The sequence below is a fragment of the Rhipicephalus microplus genome, chromosome 3 (genome assembly GCF_043290135.1).
Source record: "Rhipicephalus microplus isolate Deutch F79 chromosome 3, USDA_Rmic, whole genome shotgun sequence".
In the NCBI taxonomy this organism is placed as follows: Eukaryota; Metazoa; Arthropoda; class Arachnida; order Ixodida; family Ixodidae; genus Rhipicephalus; species Rhipicephalus microplus.
Genome location: NC_134702.1, coordinates 171,338,292 through 171,363,507, shown reverse-complemented (window position 1 = coordinate 171,363,507; position 25,216 = coordinate 171,338,292). Strand labels below are relative to the sequence as shown.

At 45.2% G+C, this 25,216-nt stretch overlaps 1 protein-coding gene across 2 annotated transcripts; it reads left to right on the top strand.

Moving 5' to 3' along the window:
• The first annotated feature begins 785 nt into the window (after nt 1-785).
• Nucleotides 786-24,925, top strand: LOC142804028 (uncharacterized). Of its 2 annotated transcripts, XM_075890534.1 has the most exons (3): nt 787-1,304; nt 9,170-9,386; nt 22,162-24,925. In XM_075890534.1, exons 1-3 carry the CDS (start codon nt 1,194-1,196, stop codon nt 23,442-23,444), a joined length of 1,611 nt encoding a protein of 536 aa, XP_075746649.1. In that variant the 5' UTR covers nt 787-1,193; the 3' UTR covers nt 23,445-24,925. The 2 variants fall into 2 exon arrangements, with proteins under 2 accessions (XP_075746650.1, XP_075746649.1); XM_075890535.1 differs by lacking the exon at nt 9,170-9,386 and having other exon boundaries at nt 786-1,304; nt 22,162-22,295.
• Nucleotides 24,926-25,216: the final 291 nt, after the last annotated feature.

The following is a 25,216-nucleotide window of genomic DNA, read 5'->3' as shown; positions in this document are numbered from 1 at the left end:
CTAAAAGAACTGGACAGGCGCTGGACAGGGGAGCTGGAGTACCGTATTTACGCTCATGATGGGTGAACTCGCATAATAGGTGCACTCCAAACTTGGCCGTGATGACCGCATTTTCACCAGTTGCAAAAAACGAGAAAAAAAAATACCTAGGCCAAGTAGGGATTCTTGATAGGAGGTGAGAGAGAGGGAAACAACTTTATTTTGGTAGGAGGTGAAAAGTGTGGTTGAGTGACGCAGTAGTAACTGTCTCTCAGGCGAGGACACCACAACCGCGACTCTTGGGATTGGGAAAAAAGGTAAGGAAGAAGGAAATTAGAGTGGAGTAGGTATGTTGGAGGCACAATTACAAAGCACTGGTAACACAAAAAGCTGAAGTGCCTCGTCGTGAGTTCTAGGCTTAGTCGGTGAGCTTTAGAGGCGCTCGGTCAGTTGCGCAACCTCCATGAAGCCGAGGACTGCACGCAGGGTGGAACGCGCACAATGCTCTGATCTTACTGGTGGCCCAATGTCATCCACTGTAGCAGATGACAGTGCCAAGTGCTTGGAGGAGCGTGCGAGTGCTTCGTGGTGTCCGGAGAGAAACGCCCTGGCAGGAGAAGAATCATCTAACGTTTCAAGGTCCTGTAGTCGGCGGTATTCGTACCAACGCGATGGGTCATCAATTGCTTTTATTTTGCACGGACAGCATTATGAACACCAAACAAAAGCTGGAACACGCGAAAACGAAAGCGGAACCAAGCACGGTGCCCTAGCGGGGTTTTCTCAAATAGCCCAGATAAATAACTTTTTTTTTTTGTAGTTAAGATGGCGGCACCCATGATACGCGTAGTGTGTGTGCTGAACCGCCGTGAAGACGCTGCGTACCAGTCGTTCGTGTGCCGATTTTCTTAACTGTTTTCCGCGATAGTTATTATTCTCATCCTGGATAATTGACTTGGCCAGCCTGCGTTTATGGCTTACGCTTCCAAGAGCTGCTACAGGACGGAAAAGCTCGCCCATCGCCGTGTACGGCTGACAAAGAATCTACAATCGGAACGATGTACCGCATCACAACTTCCCTCATGAGAAAACACGAGCTACTCTGCGGATCCCTTCGGTTAGAGACAGTATACTTGAAACATTTGAACACCGCTGTTGGTTTGCTCGATACAATTTAGTGATAGCAATTTCAATCAGTGTTATTTGTGTGCGTAATGGGAACTCCGTTAAAATCTGCTCTTCTAAAGCCTGGCGTGGTGTCATCGCCCTTCGTTGGTGAACAGAATGCACCGGGGACAGCATTCTCGAAGAGCTCGAGAGATGAGGTAAGATTTCGAATATCTGAGCTTACTATGTGGCATGTGTTGACATTACAGAAAAACGATGCAATCCCAATAAAGAACGGTACGTGTAAGGCAAGAAAACATGGTCTCCCCAATGCTATTCACGACGTGCTTATAGAAAGTTTTCGGGACCCGAGATCGGGAATGAGGTACTGAAGGGTACCTTATGGTAAACTTCGAATTACAACTCATGATTACTGATTGATTGATATGTGGGGTTTAACGTCCCAAAACCACTATATGATTATGAGAGACGCCGTAGTGGAGGGCGCCGGAAATTTAGACCACCTGGGGTTCTTTAACGTGCACCCAAATCTGAGCACACGGGCCTACAACATTTCCGCCTCCATCAACTCATGATTACTGAACTGGACAAAGAACGCGGAGGGATATATCCAATAAATAATGCGCAACCATCTCGGTAGCGAGACGCTGGAAGTTGTAAAGGAACACGTTTGCCGAGGAGCAGCTGCAGCTACATCTTACCGGTACTTCACTACTGAGCAGAAACGTGGAGGCTTACAATGAGAGGACGACGCAACGAGCAACGTAAGGGAAAACGATAGGTGTAACCTTGAGATATCGTAAGAGAGAAGGGTGGGTCGGACAGCTAATGCGTGTGAAGGACATCGTAATTGAAATCTAAAAGAAGGAATCGACACGGGCAGTGCACGTAACATATTGGCAGAATATCCGCTGGTCAGTAAGCGCAACTGACTAAATTCGAAGTGAAAGCAAACACGGAGGGTAACGGAAAGCTAGGTGGCCAGATGAGATTAAGGAATTAGCGGGTATAACATAGCATAGGACCGGGTTTAGAGGCCTTGCCTGCAGTGGGCAAGGTCAGGCTCATGATAAGTTGGCATGTATGAAAAGTTCACCAGTACTGCCTTGTGCAAATACCAAGAGCAGCTGTTAAGGTGTTTTTATTATGCAACTAGCCAATCAGGACGCCGCAAAAGGCAGTGTGTGGGCACTTTCCACAAAAAGGTTGTGGGCATTCTAGCCATCCCCGAAGCAGTGTAGGACACGAAAGACACGAGCGCTCGTGTCTTTCGTGTCCTTCTTGTCTCTGTGTCGTCGTTTTGTTCTCGCGCTATAACTATCGACATGCCATACCAACTAGCCCAAGCTGCCACACTTCAGACTGGTGTTTTCTTTTAACAATACTTGTTACTTAAGGTACTCGGCTGCTGACCCGCGGGATCGAATCCCGGCTGCGGCGGCTGCATTTCCGATGGAGGCGGAAATGTTGTAGGCCCGTGTGCTCAGATTTGGGTGCACATTAAAGAACCCTAGGTGGTCGAAATTTCCGGAGCCCTCCACTACGGCGTCTCTCATATAATTATAGCGTGGTTTTGGGATGTTAAACCCCACAAATCAATCAATCAAATCAGAAGTCTGCTGGGGTAGGACGTTCAGTGCGAACTAGTTTGTTTACAAACACCGAAGCCGTCTATATAACCTTGCTACGAGTGATGCTGTAGTAGAATTGTTGCGTTACATGCCAACGTTGATCTTTCTATATAATACAACACACTTACTACACTTGAATGTTTTTGTTCTGGATTAAAAAATTTTAACTGCAATCAAGTGCATATGCTGCGTATAACGTCTGATGATACATATGACACGTTCATTTACTTATTATCAAAAATATGTCTTGAATCTTCTCCTATCATTGAAATAAACACATCCAAACGACCTCACAACCCTTGTATCATCAGTCATTGCCTCAAATCAATTAAGAAGATAGGTTATTTAAAAATTAAGCACACATAACCCTGAAGGCTGGAATACGTTCGAATAACACAGGCATTAAACTGCAACGTTTCTTTGTAATAAGGAAGTATGGTCGCTTAATTGTTTTCATATTGTCTATATCTATAAAGCTAAAATTATATGACAGAAAATAATTGATGCCTTAAATCTTTCTTCTACTGATGTAGCTGTCATTAGATTAACATAAAGTAATCAGTGTTCTTATCATGGCAGCTTGGCTTAAGCGTTTATCGACTTTCTCGTCTAACTACCAGGTCTCACCACTCAGTTCTTATCTCTACTTCATGTGATGTACAAACTGTCTTTGCTTTGTTTAAAGATAGCTCGGCTCAGGATATTACCTACTTGCAAAGACTGATAAAATACATGGCAGGCTTGACTACACGCCCTCTTGCCCATATTTATCTTGGATTTTTCTGCGGGAACATTTCTACAAAAAATGCAATTGTCAAATGTTATTCTCATTTTTTAGGGTGAGGAGACGAATGCTTTCGGCAAGTATCGTCTTGTTTCTACATTGCCAGTGTTCTCTAAAGGGTTGGAAAAGTTATTCCATGCTAGAATTTAGAATTTCGCAAATAAATTCGATCTGATGAATAAATGGCAATATAGGATCTCGCATAGGAAGGTCCAATGAACTCTCTTTGTTAATTAAAGAGAACATAATTGTGCATGCATTTCGTAAAAAGCAGCTGATCACAGCTACATGTGTAGTTTTCAGAAGCGTTCAATCGGTGAAAGGGACACTAAGGGCAAATATTATGTCAACACTGATAGCTGAAATAGCAATGCAGGACTGGTCATAGTGCTACTTTTGTGTCCAGAGAATGCTTACATTTAAAACATGTCATGTTTAATGATCTACACGGCATTAGTGCAAATCACCCGACTGAATGCAGGCCTTCTAATGTAGCAGTTGCCTTGCCTGATGTTTCCCACCTTTACTGCGTGAAAGCTGACAAATGCAAAAGCTTGCAGGAACGCAGGGTTACTGTGATGTCGTCATCTTGTGACACTTTGTGCATCCATAGTCCTATACACAATTGTATTTGCCGAGCATTTTTGAAAGGATAAAGGGATTAAAGAGGCAATAATTCGTAAAAACATCGCTGCAACGCACTCACATCAAAAAGAGAATGCATGACTTTTTTGGTGGGAAGTAGTAAGCTGAAAAAATTGAAGTATTCGGCTGATAAATTGATCCCGCACATGTGCGTGAGCCGGGCTTTTGTTCCTTTGATCGGCTTCAGCGAGGAGTACATTCTGAACGGTTAATAGAAAAAAAAAATACATCTTCAGCTCTGCGCGTGCCATACTTTACAGAATTGTTTGCTACTCAGAGGGAGATTGTGGCACTTGCACTTTCAACAACCTATCCTTGCGCACAAATGCGACCTGGAAACCTGCAGTGTTGTGCCGATTTCAAGCTGTGCGTTGATGACCAGTGGTGACGTCACTAAAGTCACTTGTATGTGACAGCTAATTTCTTTTTTTCACTACCGGAAACCTCTCTATAGATTGATCTTGTTGAACATTTTTTTCGCAGCTTTCTGTTGCTTCCTGCTTTGGTGATCTGATGCAGCCACTGATCTGATACAGCCAACCTGCTTGATCATTTGCCGACTTTCTTGCAGAGTTTTTTTTTTTTGGACTTCAGGCCCACAGTCGTTTTGTCACCAGCGCTTCACAAAATAATTGCAATAATTAGTCTGGGAAATGTGGTGTCACAGAACGAGCGCTAAAAAAAGAGCGCGCCGCCAAATCCTTGCGACAACGGGCGGCAGAAACGCCGCGAGGTAAAAAGAAAAAAAAAAAGAAAGCAAACATCCAGGGCTCCCGGGCGCGCGCTCTCCCTGCAGAAGCACGGCTTCGCAGACGATCCTCCTCACCCCACATCGGCGGCCCAGCAAGGCTGCGATTTTTCTAGAACGAAGGAGGCGGGGTCAGACCGAGTGAATCATCCTCCGGAGAGGGCAGTCGAACCGTCTCGTGCCTCTCCCCAGCCTTCGCTGCGTATCGCGCCGACGAAATGACGAGAAACATCTGGAAAGTCGCGCGCAAGGTATTTAACCGAGCAGCCGAGACGAGAAATCAGGAGGAGACGGAAGTGAGCGCCAGAGTGCGTAGAGAGTCCGCCGTGTAGTCGGCGAAGTTTTGGCCCGTAGGGACGGCTCGAGCTACAGGCAAGAGCGTGGGTTTACCGCTATCGAGCGAAGACGCGGGCAACAGCTGCGTGTGTGAAGCCGACGGATTTCCGGCGAAGAAGTTTGAAGCTTGGAGAGTGGCCATTTGAGGACACGAGGTTTCCTGGAAGAGAAACTTCGAGAGCTACGGAACGACAACAACGCTGGACTTTGAGTGAGTGATTCTCGGAAGAGTATCATTCAGACTTTTGTTCCAAGGACTTCAAACTGAATAGGTTTTCTATCTCTTTAGTCCTTAAGTGTCTTGGTTGTTCAATGCATGCGACTGCATTGTAGTGCGTATTGTTGTCTGAGTCCGTTGTTTTGAGTGTGGCTGATTGTACTGTGTAGTACGTTGTCTGATTGGTGACGTATTGTATGTAACTATTGTGGAGTGTGCATTCTTGTGTATTGTTTTCGATCTGCCATTTTTGAGAATATATTATTTGTTTTGTTTATCAACTCTCGGCTCTGACTTGTTCTTTGGGCCACAGCCGGCGTCCGCTGGCGCGCCAAAAAGGACCACTTCTAAATTGTCCACGCTTTCGTGGTGCGGTTCGGGGGGCCGATATTTCGGCTCTTGGAATTAGCCCGGCGATCGCCTCCCTAATAAACGGGACAGGTGTGACATGTGGAAAATGATTACTGGCATCAAAAAGAGCATCGGCTCATTAGGGACTCCAAGCAGCTCTGTAGCTAAATGTTCATTCTTCCAAACAGCAGTTCCTTTACTTTAACTGGCCGGGGATGGCCACCTGACCAAGTTGGCTTGGAGGCAGACTGCCCAAAAATCCCTCCTCCTCACTGCAATTTCCATCACTCACTTGGCTCAAACCGCGAACGTGAATCTCTGTAAATTTGTTGTCTTTGTTGTAGCTACCTAATTCTGACAAAAGAAATTCTGACAGTCTTTCGACTAAGGGACCCTAGTCTGTAAAACGTTTCGTTCATTTTATGTGTCGTTACTTTGATAATAATAATAAACTTGAAACTTCAAAGTGTATAAGCATTTTTTCGTGTAATCTTCATGCTCTGGCGGGAAATTCTTGTGTGTTAAAGTTCGCTAACTTTAGCAATTCTAATGTGCACTGTGAATCGTAGTCCCTAGAAAACAAGTGGCACAACTCTAAATCTATGCAATCGGCAATAAAAAATCTGCTGCTTTCAAATAATATTCAGGTTCGCACACAAATTCACGAAATTAATATTTTTTGGCATAAGCGGTGATCACTATCTATGCAACACCACTTTACGTGGCATACTTTAAGCATCAGTAAACACCAATCAATTAAATGCCAATAAAATGCCAAGAAGGCAATTTGCAATGAAACAAGAGTTGGCACAGGTACCGCAGCACACAAATGTGTCAGCTTGCGCTACTCCGCATGCATTTCACGAGGACAAAAGCCTAGCCTGCACAAACGTGCGTATAACTTTTTCATGTAGGAGTACACAGCGGTTGCGGCAAGAATGACCGCTATCTTTAGCGATACATATTTTTCGAAGTTTTCGTATTGCTTTCATATGTATATGCTACGTAATCAAAATGTATAACATGCAAGACCGTTGACTTAGTAGGAAGAGGGAGCCACCACTGACGCACTTGCTGCGACGCCATTTTCAGTGCGATTGCTTGCTCTCTAGTGACGAAATTTATGAACTACGGAAACATATTCTCGGAAACATCGATACTTGTGGCCCACAGTTATAAAACCGAAACTGAAGCACGTGCTCTTCTTTAAGCGCCTTTGTTCATCCAAACATTTGTGCCGGTCAGACCATAAAGGGATAAGCGAACAAGCAACATTTTATTGGGTAGGTTGTTTTTTTTATTGTAACTGGTTTAATTACTACTGGTTAATTGCAGTCTGACCTTTTGACGTCATTGGAATTGTTTCAAAATGTCCCACTCGTGGCATGTATATTGTTGCACATTTTCCTTAATTTCTCGATAAAGAGAGAAATGCTGTTGATAATAAGGGTGTTTTAGGCATTTGTAAACATTTATCTTTCACTCTGATGTAAGTTTTTTGCCTTTATTGTCATGCTACGCAACCAGAGAAACTGGACCGTTATGCAATGAGAGGTGTACCAATCTGACTATTGAGCTTTTAACTCAAGAGCTGTAGGCAGCCTTTGCATATAAGTGAAAGGAGGTTACCTTTAAAAACTATTTCATTTGTTTATTTACAGTATCATCAGAGTACAAATATATTGAGTACCCATGGAGTGAGCTTTATTTTTTACAAATTAATACCACTAAAACAAAAGCAGTGCTTTTCCTACCAAGATTATGTGGATGCGAAATGACACTCGATATTATTTATGGTTACTAGTCAGTTATTCGAGTTGTATGTAGCATCAAAATATCAAATCTATACTTCATGAGCATATGGTTTGAAACATGTCAGTTATGTAACTAAGCAACATTCTAGATGCATTAGTGTCATGACGAAATTATGTGTATTACTGCGTCTATCGAATTATGTACATCAAATATTAAAATGTCCAATTTTAAGTACCATGAAATTTTTTTTAAAGATTTCAAAATACTTGCTAATGGCAGAGCAAGTGCTCCTTTCTTAACATAACTTTTTTTTCTGGCCAACGAGGGCGAATGTCAGATGAATAATGACAACGCATTAATGTGGATGCAACAAAGCATTTCACTGCGAGCATGTGTGGCTTTTTGACACCATTTTGAATTTGATCTATGCACAATCTAGGGCCCTAACCCTCCAAAATTTTGTCAGTTTATCTTTCGCAGCACATGGGAGGGGGGGGGGGGGAAGAAGCTTGCTTTTACATGTTAATTTTTGTTTGACACTCTTATCTACCGTACAAAGTACTGGGTCTTGCCAAATTCCTGTGGCACATACTTACTTCAGGAATTTTTCTGTGGCACTTCACAAACTGCAGTGAGTTACAACACCTTTGCTGTTATAAATGACTTGTGGCCATAAACCTCCTTCAGAGTGACGAGGCATGTCGTAAGTGTTAAGCCTTAGAGCACTGGTTCTGGCTGGAATGGAGCACCAGGTTCATAGCCACGTTCGGATCTCTTCTGCGAGCCTGTAGGCCTATCCCGACTACAAACAAAAGATGATTTGATGCGACACCACATTGATGTTACTGCGGTGCCCTTCAGTCCCATGGCGCGGAGGTTCTCGGCAGGCCTACCGCAGCCGTTGGCCACAACAGCTGCACCTCACTAGGAGGCATAGTCTGTGTGCTGGCGTACGATACAATGGCATCGTACACCAGCACACAGGACTATGCCTCTTAGTGAGGTGCAGCTGTTGGATGCCATGGCATCAATGACAGAAGCCATGACGACTTTTATTAGCGCAGTTGGAGGAGCTAACCCTTGGTTCACCTTTTCCGAGACACCCTGGTGTGAGTTTTTCTCTTGCCTACAATGCCTGCATTGAAGAAACGGGAAGAGCCAATAGCACCTGTGGCTCAATTAACAAACCAATCGAAGCCTCTTGTGCTGCTTCGAGAGCAGTCGTTTATCAGTGCGTGACTATCACCTTGCTCTGAGCTGGACACATAACTATAAGATTCTATAATTTATCCCCCAATTTTTTTTTTTTCACCATGGTATAGATAGCAGAAAATGACCATATTATGGAGGTGCCTTTCTCTCCCCCTCGCCCCCCCCAAAAATTTTGGGTACAACCCTGGTAGCCTATCTTGAAGAAAGCGCTTGATAGCATTTCAGATTCTTAAAACAGTTGCTCTCTGGAGATGTAATCATCGGGCACATACCAAGACAAACTCATTATAGCGAAACAGATCTTGTGAGAGAACATTCATTTCTTTTCTCAGTAGTAACCTCTGGCATTTTTCCTCACTACAACTGAATGCCATTTATTTTAGGATGACATCACAGCAGAGCCTGAGGGAGCACCGAGTCTGTCTTGTGATTTGGCACATGGTGTAGAAGCATCGCCAAAGCCAGCATGTGAACCGATTCATGTTACAAATAAATCGATTCAAGTGCGACTACAAACCCGCCATGAAGGAACACAGGCCAATGACAAGAAGATTCTGTCAACCCACGCTACGCAAACAGAACCTCAAGGTTATTGTTCAGGTATGTCTCCGTATTTGCCATAACCTAAATATATTGTCTGGGTTTCACCACAACGGCTTAGGAGGGAATGCTGTGGCAACAACTAGGAATGTTACGCGAAGTAAGGTTAGCAGTTCACAGCTCTATGATCCAACTAGGCACCATTCTGCAGATTGTTGACGTAAAGGAATATGCTCGCTTCAGTACTAAGTAATTGATGAGAGCGCAGCAAGTATGGCGGTTACAAAGTTTTGAGCTGTCTATTTCTTTCTTTTGAGACAGCACGCAACTTCGCCTGTTTAACCAAAGTTTACTGTTGATGCACTAGCAATTCATCCTTGTCTGGTGCCCGTTCATGTGTTATCACATTATGGACATAGCCGGTGCATTTGATCGCTGCTTAAGCAGTAAGTTTTGCCACCCTCACACTTTTTCATTAAGACATAGAGCACGTGATGTGCTGGACGACTATATCTACTCAGACTTGTATGCAATCTAACTGCAATAGAGGTCATGCCTGCCGAGCTAGCGTGCGTGCCAGCGATCGCAGCTTTACTGGCTAATTCCACAGCTGCTGCTTGAGCAACACCTCCCCTCCCTAGCCTCGTGTTTTTTTTCATGCTCATGCAAGACAGGCGGTGTTTCTTCTCTGGGCCTCTTGATTGGGGGATGTTATCACATGCGCTCTCTGGGCAACGGAGTTGGGCCACCTCGTTTGATCTCAGGACCAGCTGCTTTCGTTGCCCCTGCTTACCCTCGGGTTGAACATACAATGCGTGGGTGGATGTTATTCGTTTGGATTTTATGCGGGACATGACTTCAATGGCCACAACTAAAATCAAAAGGTACCCATATAATTGCTATCGCAATAATAAGGCCATTGCATAATTTGACTTATTGGTTGAAAAATGTTGCTTAACAAGTGCTGTGAAACCGGGCTATATGTGATCTGAATCTTTTAACTGCTCTAACCTTACTTGAAAAGGCCTTTCTAGCTGCTCCAAGCCCAGTCCGAAATGTTTTTCTCTACGCTCTAAGTTTGCTACGAAAGGTACTTCTGGCTGCTTTCAGGACTGCTCCCAAACTCGTTTACCCTGTTCTACCCCTGATATGCATTAAAGAGAAACTAAAGTCTAGTAACAATTTACATCTGAGTGAGGGTTCAATGTATGACAATGTCTAAAATGACAATATTATCAACAGCAGTGCCTTACTTATCGAGAAATTAAGGTAAATGCACAAGAATGCATGTGCCGCAGTAGGACATCCTCTAAAATTATCCCAATGACGTCAGACGAACCCTCTACAATTCAACACTAATAATCGATCTTGCTGCACTGAATAAAAAACCTTCTGTGCATTAAGAAGCGTAATAAACTGCTGCTTGTTCGTGTCTGTTTGATTCATTTAATAAATAACCGCCGGACGTTACTAAGAGGAATGGTGCGAGGGGTTAAAAAAATTCAATTTTCGCTTGGTTAAATTGGACAGGTCGTGCCATCTAGCGGGGCCCGGCTGAACCAATCAAGCCTGACAAAGAGAGAATGACAAAGAAGGAAAATAACTTTTTTTTTGTCATTTTGCTGCATTTTTCACTGAATCATTTGACAAATTGTAGCTAGTTTTTCAGGAGCCTAGAGGACTGATTTAAACCCATACCCGTCATTAACTTTGCCCAAACTATGCAACAGTTTATCTACATACGGTAGTCTTGCTACCGATTCGTAGTTTTCTTGTCTTAACTTTTCTGTCTTGATAGCGTCCCGATTTTCCACGACTTTGATTAGTGTTTCTGTACACGTTACTAACGTATGTGTAGGGTGCCCAGCACTTCCCAGCCCCTTTGTCTGCACTGTGAAGCTATGCTTCATAGCACAGATACAATATTAGTGGGTAGAAAACTTGGTTACGGCTGATTTTAAGGTTGAGGAAGCAGTTTAATTTTTCACAAACTTTGAATGATTCGTAGAAAAAGGTAGGACGAGTTTTGAGCTTCCTAAAGGTTACGGCAGCATACCATGAATAGCCTCAAGCAATAGGCTAATTGAAGAAATGTAAATATTTTTCATTTATTAGATGATTCTCGAACAACATTTATAATGTGAGTTGCCCTCCTGTTATAGCTACTATGTGGAAAAAGTTGTAACAGAGTCTAGTGCGCAACCGGCCAGTCGTCACCATCATCACCCTCAAGATCTGTGAGCCGTCAATCGACCACAGTTATAACCCGTAACCTTTGTTTTCTACATGGATCGGATTTTCCCTCTTAGCAATGTTTCTGCATTATTTGTTACTGCTAGTGTACCTAGGAAAATTGTTTGTTGACCTAGCCTGTTGCCTTATTTGACAAACTAGTTGCACCTGTGATTAATCACATTTTCGTACCAAGTCAAACATGCGCGCTACGACTGTGTGCAGCTGGATCCGGAGCTAGGCTTCTGCGCCAACCGTGCACAGAGTCTTCTACACATACACGAATAAAGATCAGTTTTCGTATGCATAGCTTGAAGGCATAGGTGAATCTGTGATCACTAGTGAGCTCACTGGAACCTTATGTAATCACAGTGGGATAGCCGTGTGAGAGGAGAATTGAATGAAGCTTCTCGCAACAACGAAAGTGATGTGAAATTGAGTAGTTGCACTGTACCCCCGTGCCGCAATATGTCTACAGAATATTAGGCGACAACGTGTAAATAGGACAAAAATCAATGACAATCAAAAAATGATGTTTGATAAGTTCACACAAATCCATCTAGTCATTTGCTGTTGGTGACAGATAAAATGATTATAAATTGAAGCAGCTGCACAGAATGCATTCATACTCACTATAAAAAAGAACATATACGTTTGTGGAAAGAGCATATCTTGAACATTACTGACAATTTTCCCAAATACAAAGTGCGAGCACAGCAGTACCTGTTTTGCCATATGACTCAAATCAAATCAAGTTTTGTTATTTCATAATAAGATGTACAAAAAAGAATATACAGAAGGAGGTTCTGTAGTATACACAGAAGTGGGACCTCCAATGAAATGTATACATGAGTATTTGATTGGCAACAACAGTGCGAAAGTAAGAGAATACAAGGTTAAAAAATCGAAATACAGATACAATTAAATGGTGATGCTCTCATCAACTATATGCAATTGGAAATATAAACCGTAAAATATATTTATATATATCTGTATGGATAGCATGACATGAAAAGGGAAAAAAAAGCAAGAGACTAAAAAGAGATTGACATACCGAGGGAGAAACTGGTTAAGCAGAAGAGTCAGTGTTGCATAACAAAAACTTCTTCAATTTACGGTAAAAGTTATGTGTTTTTTGAATTTTTATTAAAAATGGCAATATATTCCATAATGATTTGGCCGCAAAATGAACTGTCTCTTTGCCAAATTAGTTCATATTTTGGGCAGAATGAAGTTGTTATGCTGCGCAAAACAAGTTGGGTTTGACTGTAGGCATGTTGAGGCATAAGATTCAGGCTTGAAAAATTTGAGCATATTGAGGCTTAGTTACAGAGCACAATTCTAACTTCTTTTTTTTGTGTGTATTTCAGTGGCACCAGGTGCGGTTTAATTCATTTTTTGATTTTTCATAATGCTAATCAGTATTTGCATTTTATTTATTGTTTTTTTAACTGAACACGAAAAGAAAAAAAGGATGTGTGTGTGCCAGGTATTCCGTGACTGCGAAAGCTCCTCTCCAAAAGCAACTAAAATTTAACTGTAGGAGAGGTCCCACCCGCAGAGTAAGCACAGTGGTGTTGAAGGACAGCACTAGCACAGCACTGAATCTAAGCGGCAACTGCACGAAGTGCCGTATCGGCCAATTCTGTTTCTAGTGTCCGCACTTAAGCGAGCATTCAAATGAACTACAAAATGTCACGAAAGTAGCACGAGCTATACACTGTGGAATACGTAATATAAGGAAAGATACGAGTCAAAACATGCATCTTTTTTCCAAATTTATATATTTAGCATTTTTATTTGCTTTCACTAGATAAATTTCTCTAATTTAAGACAACAAAAATACTGGAAAATGTAAATAATTTCAGTTGGTTAAAATCGATTATAGAGAGCAGAAGGTGGCTACCAAAAACAAAAGAGATCTCAATGTCTAGAGTCCCCTGGAAATTGTCAGCTGGCTGCTTGCAAGTTGCAAGTTTGCATGAGGAGTTCACTTAGGCCACATGCTCAAAATTATTACGATTATCAAGCTCTCATAATGTAAGCAATCATCTTAGAAAACATATTTTTTCTGTATAAATAGTTTCAGCTACTTTACTATCGATGTTTAAGTTGTCGTTGGTTATTGATAAATTGCAGCGAAATGCGGCTTTGTAATTGTCAAAAGTGAGCTGGCAAGATTTGCCTGGCTTGCGGACATTGAGACTCAAGGTATAAAGCTGCAGCCCAACCAAGATTTAAATCTGGCTGTTACAAATGCCTACATTCCTCCTACGTGCCACAGTGGTCTAGTGATAATGGTGTGAGGCTGCTAATCTGTAGATCCCAGTATCAAACTCCGGCTGTGGTGTCCGCATTATCAATTTAGGCAAAAAAAAACTTCTGTCTCATGTGCTAAGATTCAGGTGCAATAGAAAGAACTCCAGGTGATATAAATAACTGAAGCCATTCACCACGACATCTTAAATAATCATACCGTGGCTTTACGACATACCCATAGCTCGGCGAATCGACTCATGAGTCAACTGACTCAGACTCAATCACACTGAGATCAAGCCACGAGTCTGAGTCTTAGTGAGTCCAGGTGAGCAATATTTTGGCTAGTTTCAGTCCAAGTGACTCCAGCTAGGGATACCTTTGGCGAATTTGAGTCCTATTGAGCCCCAAGCTTAAAATATCTTTCATTGGTGAGTCTGAGTGAGCTCGACAATTTTCGCCAAGCTATGGACATAGCCAACAATTAATAATTACTCATAGTACTCAATCCACAGCCGAAAATTGTAGGCTTGGTATATTGCCACATGCGAATTGGCATAGATTCCTTTTAAAGCTTATTTATTAATTGGTACCATGAGTTGCAGCGAAATCCATTATGAACTCTGGCTTGTGATGGCAATGTGATCATATCTAGACTGCTACTCGAGAGTGGTAGCATTAAAGTTTACAAAGTTGACCAGTCACTTTTCCCAAGGTTAGTCCTTAATACACTATTGACTTTGAGAATAATTGATTTGATTGTAGTGTACGTGTTTGAATCGTGAATTTAAGGAAAAATTGCTTGTGTTACAATATACTGGTTCAGTCTAGGCATTTAATAATCGATCCTTTTCTTTTGACACATCTGTTCTCATTAAAGAACACAGTTTTGTCGATAGGTTGCTGCATTGTCCAGCAGTGACACTTTGATTAGATACTGCAAGATGCAAAAAAATGTTTCATAAGCGATTTTGTGTTCCCTGGTATGATTATCCTTTCAATGAAGCTAAATAGAGACAGTAGAGGAAAATGCATCAACTGTGGCAGTAATGTACACACTTCCTTCTGCTACTAACATTGATGTGTTTGTTGTGTGGTGACGTTTATTGAAGCAGAGAAGTTGCAACGATGTCGCAACGAAAAATGGCCGTACGACAAGTCTGGCAAGGGCGGCCCAGGTTCTCGTGCAATCAGAGCACGGGGTTTTTCGTTTTCTTTGGAAGGCGCATACGCGCTAGTGCGTATGCTCCACTACAATACCCCCGGGGTGAAGAGTAGCCATCCTGGCGACTGAGGGAATACGCACAATGAGGGAGTCGTAGTAGGGCTTGAGACGGTCGACGTGTACGGTCTCGCGTCCTCGACGGCGCAAATCTGGCGATTGTGTTAGAGGCTTGATGATGTAATTCACTGGCGAGGTTGCGTCAGTGACACGTTATGGACCATGGTACCGGGCCAGAAGTTTAGAAGAAAGGCCAGGAACGTGCGGGGGCACCCAAAGCCACACAAGGGAGCCAGTTCGAAACGTAGGCGCTATGTGATGCACGTCGTCATGTCGGGTTTTTTGTAGACCTTGAGCCTCACTTGTCATAGACCGAGCCAACTGACGGCAGTCTTCAGCGTATCTGGCGACTTCCGAAAGTGGGGAGCACTCCGATGCATTAGAGCGGTACGGGAGTATAGTGTCGAGTGGGTGGGATGGTTCGCGGCTGTACAACAGAAAGAACGGGGAAAAACCGGTAGTCGCTTGCGTCGCGGTGTTGTAAGCGAAGGTAACAAAAGGTAATACAGCGTCCCAGTTAGGGTGGTCGGAGGAGGTGTACATCCTCAGCATGTCGCCAAGTGTGCGGTTGAACCGTTCAGTGAGACCATTCGTCTGTGGATGGTATGCGGTAGATTTCCGGTGGATGATGTTGCATTCAGGGAGAACAGCTTGGATGACCTCCGACAGGAACACTCGACCCCTATCACTGAGTAATTCCCGTGGAGCCCCGTGGCGGAGAATGAAGCTGCGCAGAATGAAGAGTGCAACTTTGTGGGCCGTCGCTGCCGGTAGAGCTGCAGTCTCAGCGTAGCGTGTCAAATGATCTACGCCGACAATAATCTACCGGTTTCCAGAGCGACTATATGGGAGGGGGCCATAGAGATCGATACCCACGCGGTCGAATGGGCGAGCCAGGCATGGGAGCGCCTGTAACATGCCAGTAAGGTGCCGCGGAGGTGCCTTGTTTTGTTGGCAAGTGGTGCAAGACTGAACGTATTTCTGCACAAAGCGATACATTCCTCGCCAGTAATATCGTTGGCGCAGCCTTTCGTAGGTTTTCAGGACACCTGCGTGAGCACTTTGGGGGTCTGCATAGAAATTCATGCAGATGTCAGAGCGCATATGAGTTGGGACAGCAAGGAGCCACTTCCGACCACCAGGCATGTAGTTGCGGCGGTACAGAATGCTGTCTCGCACGGAAAAGTGGGCTGCTCGTCGGCGTAGCGCTCTCGTGGAAGAGACAGCAGACGGATCGGTAAGGTAGTCGAGTAACAATGCAAGGTATGGATCTTTACGCTGCTCCGAAAGCGTGTCAGTGGTGTCTATTGGTGACAATGGGGTAAAAAGGCGTGACAGAAAAGCCACATCTGGGGTTAATGGCGATCGCAAAAGTGCATCGGCATCCGCATGCTTGCGACCGGAACGATATACGACACGCATGTCGTATTCTTGATATCGAAGTGCCCAACGTCCCAGGCGTCCGAACGGGTCTTTCAATGGGGACAGCCAACATAGAGCGTGGTGGTCTGTGTCCATGTCGAAAGGACGATCGTAAACGTATGGGCGAAACTTCGTCAAGGCCCAGATCATGGCCAAACACTCCTTCTCTGTCACGGAGTAATTCAATTCAGCCTTCTTGAGAGCGCGACTTGCATAGGCAACTACGTATTCGGCTTGGATGCCTTTCCGTTATGCCAAAACTGCACCAAGACCGATGCCACTTGCATTGGTGTGAATTTTTGTGGCAGCAGCGGGGTCGTAGTGACGAAGAATAGGTGGTGAGGTCAGCAGGCGGCGCAGCTGGCGAAATGCGTCGTCACATGCAGGTGACTATGCAGATAATCCTTTGCTGTTGGAAAGCAGACTCGTGAGAGGTGCGATGATAGACGCGAAGTTGCGCACGAAGCGACGAAAGTAGGAGCAGAGACCGACGAAACTTCTTAGGGCTTTCAGTGATGTGGGCAACGGGAAGTCAGCGACAGCTCGAAGCTTATCGGGATCCGGAAGAACACCGTCTTTTGTGATGACATGTCCCAAGATGGTTAGTTTTCGTGCTGCGAAGTGGCACTTCTTGAAGTTAAGTTGTAGGCCTGCAGAAGTTAGACACGTCAGAATCTCGTGGAGGCGAACAAGATGTGTCGGGAAATCAGATGAAAAGACTACGATGTCGTCCAGGTAACACAAGCAAGTTTTCCACTTAAGGGCACGCAAGATGGTATCAATCATGCGCTCAAATGTGGCAGGTGCGTTGCAGAGCCCAAATGGCATGACTTTGAACTCATATAGGCCATTTGGCGTTATAAAGGCTGTTTTAGGGTGATCACATTTAGCCATTGGCACCTGTCAATACCCAGAACGCAGATCCAAGGATGTAAAGTACTTGGCGCCTTGTAAACAGTCAAGAGCATCGTCTATTCGTGGTAGCGGGTAGACATCTTTCTTCGTAATCTTGTTAAAGAGGCGATGGTCCACGCAAAATCGAATGGTTCCATCTTTTTTCTTTACCAGAACCACAGGTGATGACCAAGCGCTTTGAGAAGGCTGTATGACTCCACGTTTAAGCATGTCATCTACTTGCTCCGTAATGACGCGGCGCTCTTCGGCGGAAACGCAATAAGGACGCTGTCGCAGAGGCGAATGTAAGCCGGTGTCAATAGTATGAGTGATAGTCGTGGTGCGGCCCAAAGCAGGTTCTTGAAAGTCGAAAGAAGAATGAAACTTGTTAAGGAGAGCAATAAGTTGGCGGATATGCGAGAGGGGAAGGTCTGCGTCAATGGCATTGTCGAAGGCTGACGAACTTGATGGCTCAGACGCATGAGTGATTGCGGCATTGTGACATGGCATTTCGTCGGAAAGAATAATATCATCGATATGGTTGACAGGTTGCACATATCCCAACGTTTCATCACGAAGTAAGCCAATGGGGTAGTTGCAGTGGTTGGTAACCTGCATTACGGTTAAACCAGACGCAATTGTAAGAACGGCAAATGGGAGAATGATGCCCTTGCGTTCAGTAAAAACCGGAGATGGCGTCAGGTTGCGCCACACATGAAAGGCTTATAGGGACCGAAGCTTTCGGAGGCAAGGTGATGTCGTCGTCAGTGGTGAGTTTGCAGAGCCGAGGAAACCGGTCGGGTGCTAAAAATTCACATGTTGGCACAAGAGACACTTCGGCACGGGAACAATCGATGATAGCTTCATGACGTGATAAGAAATCCCAACCGAGGATAAAGTCATGAGAGCAAGATGGCAGAACAAAGAACTGTACGACGTACAAAACGTCTTGGATGACGACGCGCGCCGTACTCACAGACGAGGGATGAATGCGTTGCACGCTAGCCGTGGACAGCACCATTCCACAGAGAGATGTGGTCACTTTCTTCAGTTTTCGACAAAATTTTGCGTTCATCACAGAAACGGCGGCCCTGTATCAATTAACGCTAATGTGGCGACTCCCTCAAAAATGACATCAACAACATTTTGCGGCGAAAACGGAGGCCTTGGGAATTGCGCACAAGTTGCAGTTCTTGCCTCCGGAACTGCACTGATTAGTTTCCCTCCTCAGGAGGTGGTCGACGACGCATAGGCGATGGCGATCGGCGACGAGGTGATGGGAAACGAGCAGTCGATGGGTGGCGATCCGAGTCGGAGTGCCTCTGTTCATATGCAGACGTGGTGGCCTGCTGCGGCGCGTAGGTAATAGTTCTGAAGTATGCGTTTGCAGGTGTGGGGCGACGGCGGCAGAAGCGTGCAATGTGACCAGCGATGCCACAGGGGAAGCAGATAGGACGATTGTCTTGGGTGCGCCACTCATTAGGTAGACGGAAAAAGCGAGGTGGGGGCCTGTAAACTGTAGGCGAGGCCGGAGGAGGTGGAGCCGATAAAGCGACTGGATGCGGTGGGGGCCGCGGGACCTCAGCTGTGTAGCTGAGAGGTGAAGGTGGTGCAGGTGGTGCATAGCGGACAGCTGAAAGATTAGGTGCTACTGAAGTGCATGGTTAAGGAGCCTGCACTGTAGGGAGGACATCGCAAATTTCAGTACGTATGGCCTGCTGCAGTGTCAAAGGCAGGCTTGCGGTGGGCGCGTCGCCATGCGGTGGGCGCGTCGCCATGCGGCAGCAGGGAGAGCTGTCGGGCGACTTCCTCCCTGATGAAGTCCTCGATCTGGTTGGACAGACTTTCTTGGCGAACGTTGGCATTTGCGAGTGCGACGGCCGAGATCGAATCCGGCGGTGGCACACTCTGTCGGGCGATCGAACGCTGACGACGCAATTCATCAAAGCTCTGGCCGAAGCTTACGAGGATTGCCACCGTGGTCGGGCTTTTCGCTAGCAGCATCTGGATTGCGCCATCCTCGATGCCCTTGAGAATCTGCCTAATTTTCTCTTCTTCAAGCATAGATGGATTCACACGCCTGCAGAGGTCGAGCACGTCCTGTATGTAACTAGTAAACTTCTCGCCAGGCTGCTGGGCTCGGTGGTGCAGGCGCTGGTCAGCGCGGAGCTTGCAGACCTCTGGTTGGCTGAACGCTTCAGTCACGAGGGTCTTAAAGGAGGACCTGCTGGCGATGGCGGTTTCGCGGTTGGTAAACCAAAGCCTAGCTACGTCTGCCAAGTAGAAGATAACGTAGGCGAGCTTAGAGTCGTTGTCCCACTTGTTGCTGGCGCTTACGCGTTTGTACAAGGAGAGCTAGTCTTCGACGTCTTGCTCACCACCGCCGCTGAAGATTGGTGGGTCTCGTTGGCGAGTAGCGCCGGGGCAGGTAGACGGGACCGCCGATGGTGCTGGCTGGGCTGGGATGGGCTGGTTGGCAACTGCGTCCGTAATGTTTCGCCGTGGTCTCTCGGGCAACTTGCGAGAGCGGAGCTCCAGGTCTGCTTGGGGATCTCAGCAGCCTCGACCAAATGTGATGACGTTTATTGAAGCAGAGAAGTGGCAACGGTGTCGCAACGAAAAATGGCCGTACCACAAGTTTGGCGAAGGCGGCCCAGGTTCTCGTCCAATCAGAGCACGGTGTTTTTCGTTCTCTTTGGGAGGCGCATACGGAAGTGCGTATGCTCCACTACAGTTGTAATTGATTCTACGGTGCTAACAGTAAGCACCTAAGTGTGTGTCACAAAAAGGAAGAGATGACAGAGCGCATGCGTGGTGCTGCGTAGACGACGATGGTGAAACAAAAACAGAAATGACATTTCAGCCCTGCTATGGGGGTGTGATGAGTGTGGTGCACTTTTGAAGTGCCACTTTTGAAAAGTGCTCGTCTGAGAAAAAAAAGGAAGAGATGACAGAGTACACGCGAGGAGCTGCGTAGATGAAGCACGATGATGCGTGGGGTAACGTGAACATAATACAAGACTAAAAAGAACCAATGGGCAGCGACCACAAAGTTTTGACGCATCCAATCAGTACGGAACAAGTGGGCCGGTGTTCAAGCAAGATTCTGAGCCACAGAAGAGCTGGGGGAGCTCAAAAAGGACGTGCCGAGCGGAAGGTTGTCACCGAACTTGGCGCTGAAGATGCGCATCGGGTTTCAGACTCGAGCCAAGAGGACTTCAACCGGCCAGGGCCTCCGATCGCTGCATTCCAGCTCGAGAAGGCCGTAGCCCTCCCGTCCTGAACTCCAGCACAGGGCTTGCGAACTTTCCTACCGACAGGCAAGCAATAGTCGTTGGGCTATGGATCCAAACTGTGCTCCCAGCTGCCTCCCTGGTTTATTGACGCGTCTCCAGTCGCCAGTGTTGCTTCGCCGCAAGCGACTAACTCGCGTCAACTAGGTGCTTGTGTCCCATCAAGCCTCTGCAAGTTGATGAGACTGAACTGATATTTTTCCGTACTCCACCGCTCACCCGTATGCGAACTAAATTTTGTTTAACGCTTTGAACTTTCTTGTTGGGGTTAATAGAAGTGCTTCACTACAGGCAGCGGCCTTTTTGTGAAATGTGTATTTTTTATAAAGACTGGTTTCTTTCGCTTTCATTCTTGATGAACTGTTTGTGTGCTGTTTCTGAAGCAAACGTCTTTATCCTTCAATAATACTCTCAGCTAGGCTTCAACTTAGAGAGCTCTTACTAACATAAAAAGAACATGCTTTATTAGGGGCCTTGTTAGCAAAGAACAAAAACAGAACTGTTAGTTTGGCCTAAATCGGGGAACTTTTTCACGAATAATATTTGTGAAGAATGCCCTTATAATAAGGCAAAACATCATTTTTGTTCTCATTTCAACGATTTTTTGGTGTTTACTATTTCCTGCCATGAGTTTTGGCAACCAGACAAGTTTTCATCGAACCTTGCACTTGTCTGTAATTCCTATTATTCACAACCATGATGTAATTGTAACATTTGTAAATGTAATTCTTTGTTTGCTTTTCTATTTTGCCCCATGTCACTTATTACAATAACATTGGCTGCACAAACAGACAGAACAAAGAAAGAAGGTCCCACTTCTCTGTATCACTTTTTCTTTTTTTTTGTACTAGGATTTATGTGCTGTAATATAAAGTGGTTATTTAGTTGTGCAGTGTTTTCCGAGTACTTCTTTGTAAACAGAAGTACAGCAAGTAGCTTAATAGACTAGTTTTTATTTGTCCACATTTAGACACTTTCAATGTCTTTGACACAGCAACGGAATGACAGCTAAATCGTGTTATATTTTTCGGGCTCCTGCTGTTCGTATTTGTTGGCCATTGTATGTATCTGCAGTGAAATAGTAGTGTTTCTAACACTTGCTGTGTCTGTGTCCTGTTGCAGACACAGTACCTTTGGTTCATGAGAGAAAAGATGATCATCTACTTTTCTTACATATACGTAGCAACCATTGGGTATTGCTGCCATACTCCAGTTCTTTGTAGGGTATCAGGGCCATAGCCAGGGGGTGGCACACCAGACCTGTGTGCCCCCCCCCCCTTAATTTTTCTCGCCATGGCATAAAGAGCGAAACATGACCAATTCAAAAAGGTGCCCTCCTATAATCAAGAAGGCGCCTTCCCCTCTTCCCAATCTGAAAAAAAATATCTGTCTATACCCCTGTAGTGTATCACACATAATTTCCATCTACTTGGTGTGCTGTTGATTGCTTTTGCAGGCCCCTTATCCTGTGGGTCCTTGGAACAGCTTTATTCACTGTCGTCTGTACGAGGCCGACATCATTTCTGCCAGCAGTGCACCTATGTGACCCTGGACAAGTCAACCATGAGCAAGCACCTTCAGAAACACATGGGCGAGCCTCCTTTCCAGTGCCACTTTTGTCCAGCTGCATTCATTCATAAGTCCAAGCTGGCGACTCATGTGCACACCCACACAAAAGAGCAGCCTTTCTCCTGTGCCCCCTGCAGTGCAATCTTTTTGCTGAAAGGCCACTTTATTGAGCATATGCGTACTCATACAGGAGAGCATCCCTTCTCCTGTACGCACTGCAAGGCATCCTTTACGAAAAAATGCCACTTTATCGTGCATATGCGCACTCACACAGGAGAACGACCCTTTTCTTGTGTCCACTGTAAGGCATCTTTCGTGCAGAAAATCCACCTGAATAAGCACATGCGCATTCACACTGGAGAGCGACCCTTCTCTTGTGCCCACTGTAAGGCATCTTTCGTGCAGAAAAGCCACCTAAATAGGCACATGCGCACTCACACAGGAGAGCGACCCTTCTCTTGTGTTCACTGTAAGGCATCTTTCGCACAGAAAAGCCACCTAAATAACCACATTCGCACTCACACAGAACAGGGACCCTTCTCTTGTGTCCACTTTAAGGCATCTTTCGTGCAGAAAAGCCACCTAAATAGGCACATGCGCACTCACACAGGAGAGCGACAGTTTTCTTGTGTCCACTGTAAGGCATCTTTCGCACAGAAAAGCCACCTAAATAACCACATGCGCACTCACACAGGACAGGGACCCTTCTCTTGTGTCCACTGTAAGGCATCTTTCATGCAGAAAAGCCGCCTAAATAGGCACATGCGCACTCACACAGGAGAGCGACCCTTCTCCTGTGTCCACTGTAAGGCATCTTTCGTGCAGAAAAACCACCTAAATAAGCACATGCACACTCACACTGGAGAGCGACCCTTCTCTTGTGTTCACTGTAAGGCATCTTTTGTACAGAAAATCCACCTAGATAACCACATGCGCACTCACACAGGAGAGCGACCCTTTTCTTGTGTCCACTGTGAGGCATCTTTTGTGCAGAAAATCCACCTAAATAAGCACATTCGCACTCACACAGGAGAGCGACCCTTCTCTTGTGTCCACTGTAAGGCATCTTTCATACAGAAAATCCACCTAAATAATCATATGCACACTCATACAGGAGAGCATCTTTTGTGTTCACTAAAAGGCATCTTTCGTGAGGGAAAGCCACCTTAATAAGCACACGAGCACTTACACAGAAGAGCAACCCTTCTCTTGTTTCCACTGTAAAGCATCTTTCACGCAGAAAAGCCACCTAAATAAGCACATGCACACTCACACTGGAGAGCGACCCTTCTCTTGTGTTCACTGTAAGGCATCTTTTGTGCAGAAAATCCACCTAGATAACCACATGCGCACTCACACAGGAGATTGACCTTTTTCTTGAGTCCACTGTGAGGCATCTTTTGTGCAGAAAATCCACCTAAATACCCACGTGCACACTCACACAGTAAAGCAGCGCTTCTCTTTTGTTCACTGTAAGGCATCTTGTGAGCAGAAAAGCCACCTGAATAAGCACATGCGCACTCACACAGGAGAGCGACCCTTTTCTTGTGTCCACTTTAAGGCCTCTTTCGTGCAGAAAAGCTACCTAAATAAGCACATGCACACTTTCACAGGAGAGCGACCCTTCTCTTGCGTCCACTGTAAGGCATCTTTCGTGCAGAAAAGCCATCTAAGTAAGCACATGCACACTCACACAGGAGAGCGACCCTTCTCTTGCGTCCACTGTAAGGCATCTTTCGCGCAGAAAAGCCACCTAAGTAAGCACATGCACACTCACACAGGAGAGCGACCGTTCTCGTGTGTCCACTGTGAGGCATCTTTCGAGCAAAAAAGCCACCTAAATAAGCACATGAGCACTCGCACAGAGAAGAGACCTTTCTCTTGTGTCCACTGCTGTGCATCCTTTTCTCTGAAATACAACCTCATTGTGCACATTCACACAGAAGAATGTCCCTTTTGCTGTGTACTCTTCAATGCACCCTTTTCAGTTAAAGGCCCCCTCGTTCAACACACTCGTACTCACACAAGACAGCGTTGCTTCTGTTGTGTCCACAGAGATATATGCTTTGTGAAGAAAACAAACCTTGTAAGATGCATTCGCATGCGCACTTGGTGGCATCCCTTTTTCTATCTCTCCTCCATACGTACTGAGTGAAAAAAAAAACATTGTGACACACATTTGCTTGCACACTGGAGAGGATTTATTTCTCGGTGTTCACTGCAATACATCTTCTTTTGTGGCATGAAAACGCATTAGGTACATCTGCATTCACACAGGAGAACGTCCCTCTTCCTGTGCACTGCAATATATTTATTTCTATGAAAGACCACCTGATTGAGCACACGTGCATTCACACTGCAGAGCTGCTTTTTTCTTCTGTGTGCTGTAATGCATCCTTTGGTCAACGAAACAGCCTCATGGGACACATACAAACACACACACACACACAAAAGAATTTATATTTTCTCATGTCCACTGCATTGCATATTATTCTCGAAAACACCACGGCACAGCCCAAACGGGGTTGGGCCTGCATGATTCCCTTTATGGACAGGTAAACAACATCCCTGTCCAAAATTAATCATTGACCCATCACCTGTACGATGTGAATGTGCTATAAGTTTTCTGTAAATAAAAATTCAACCTGGTTGGGCTGTTGTCTTGTTCGGTCTTCTGACCCTTCTTGGTAGCAAAAAAGTGTAGGTGTACATTGCTGTCAGCACTAGGCCAACTTCTGTAATGTAAACGGCATGAGCAGTTATGCCATGGGCACTCCGTGAGCAAGCTAAGCTTTGTGCAATTTCCACTTGTGTCAAAATGACTTGATCAGAACGCCCCGCCGCGGTGGTCTAGTGGCTAAGGTACTCGGCTGCTGACCCGCAGGTCGCGGGATCGAATCCCGGCTGCAGCGGCTGCATTTCCGGTGGAGGCGGAAATGTTG

What these genes read in the sequence shown, in the direction of transcription:
- LOC142804028 (XM_075890534.1), top strand. Translation starts at nt 1,194, where the DNA reads ATGGGAACTCCGTTAAAATCTGCTCTTCTAAAGCCTGGCGTGGTGTCA. An exon ending in CGAAGAGCTCGAGAGATGAG is followed by an intron (nt 1,305 to 9,169) that starts GTAAGATTTCGA and finishes CATTTATTTTAG; the next exon opens with GATGACATCACAGCAGAGCC. An exon ending in ACCTCAAGGTTATTGTTCAG is followed by an intron (nt 9,387 to 22,161) that starts GTATGTCTCCGT and finishes TTGCTTTTGCAG; the next exon opens with GCCCCTTATCCTGTGGGTCC.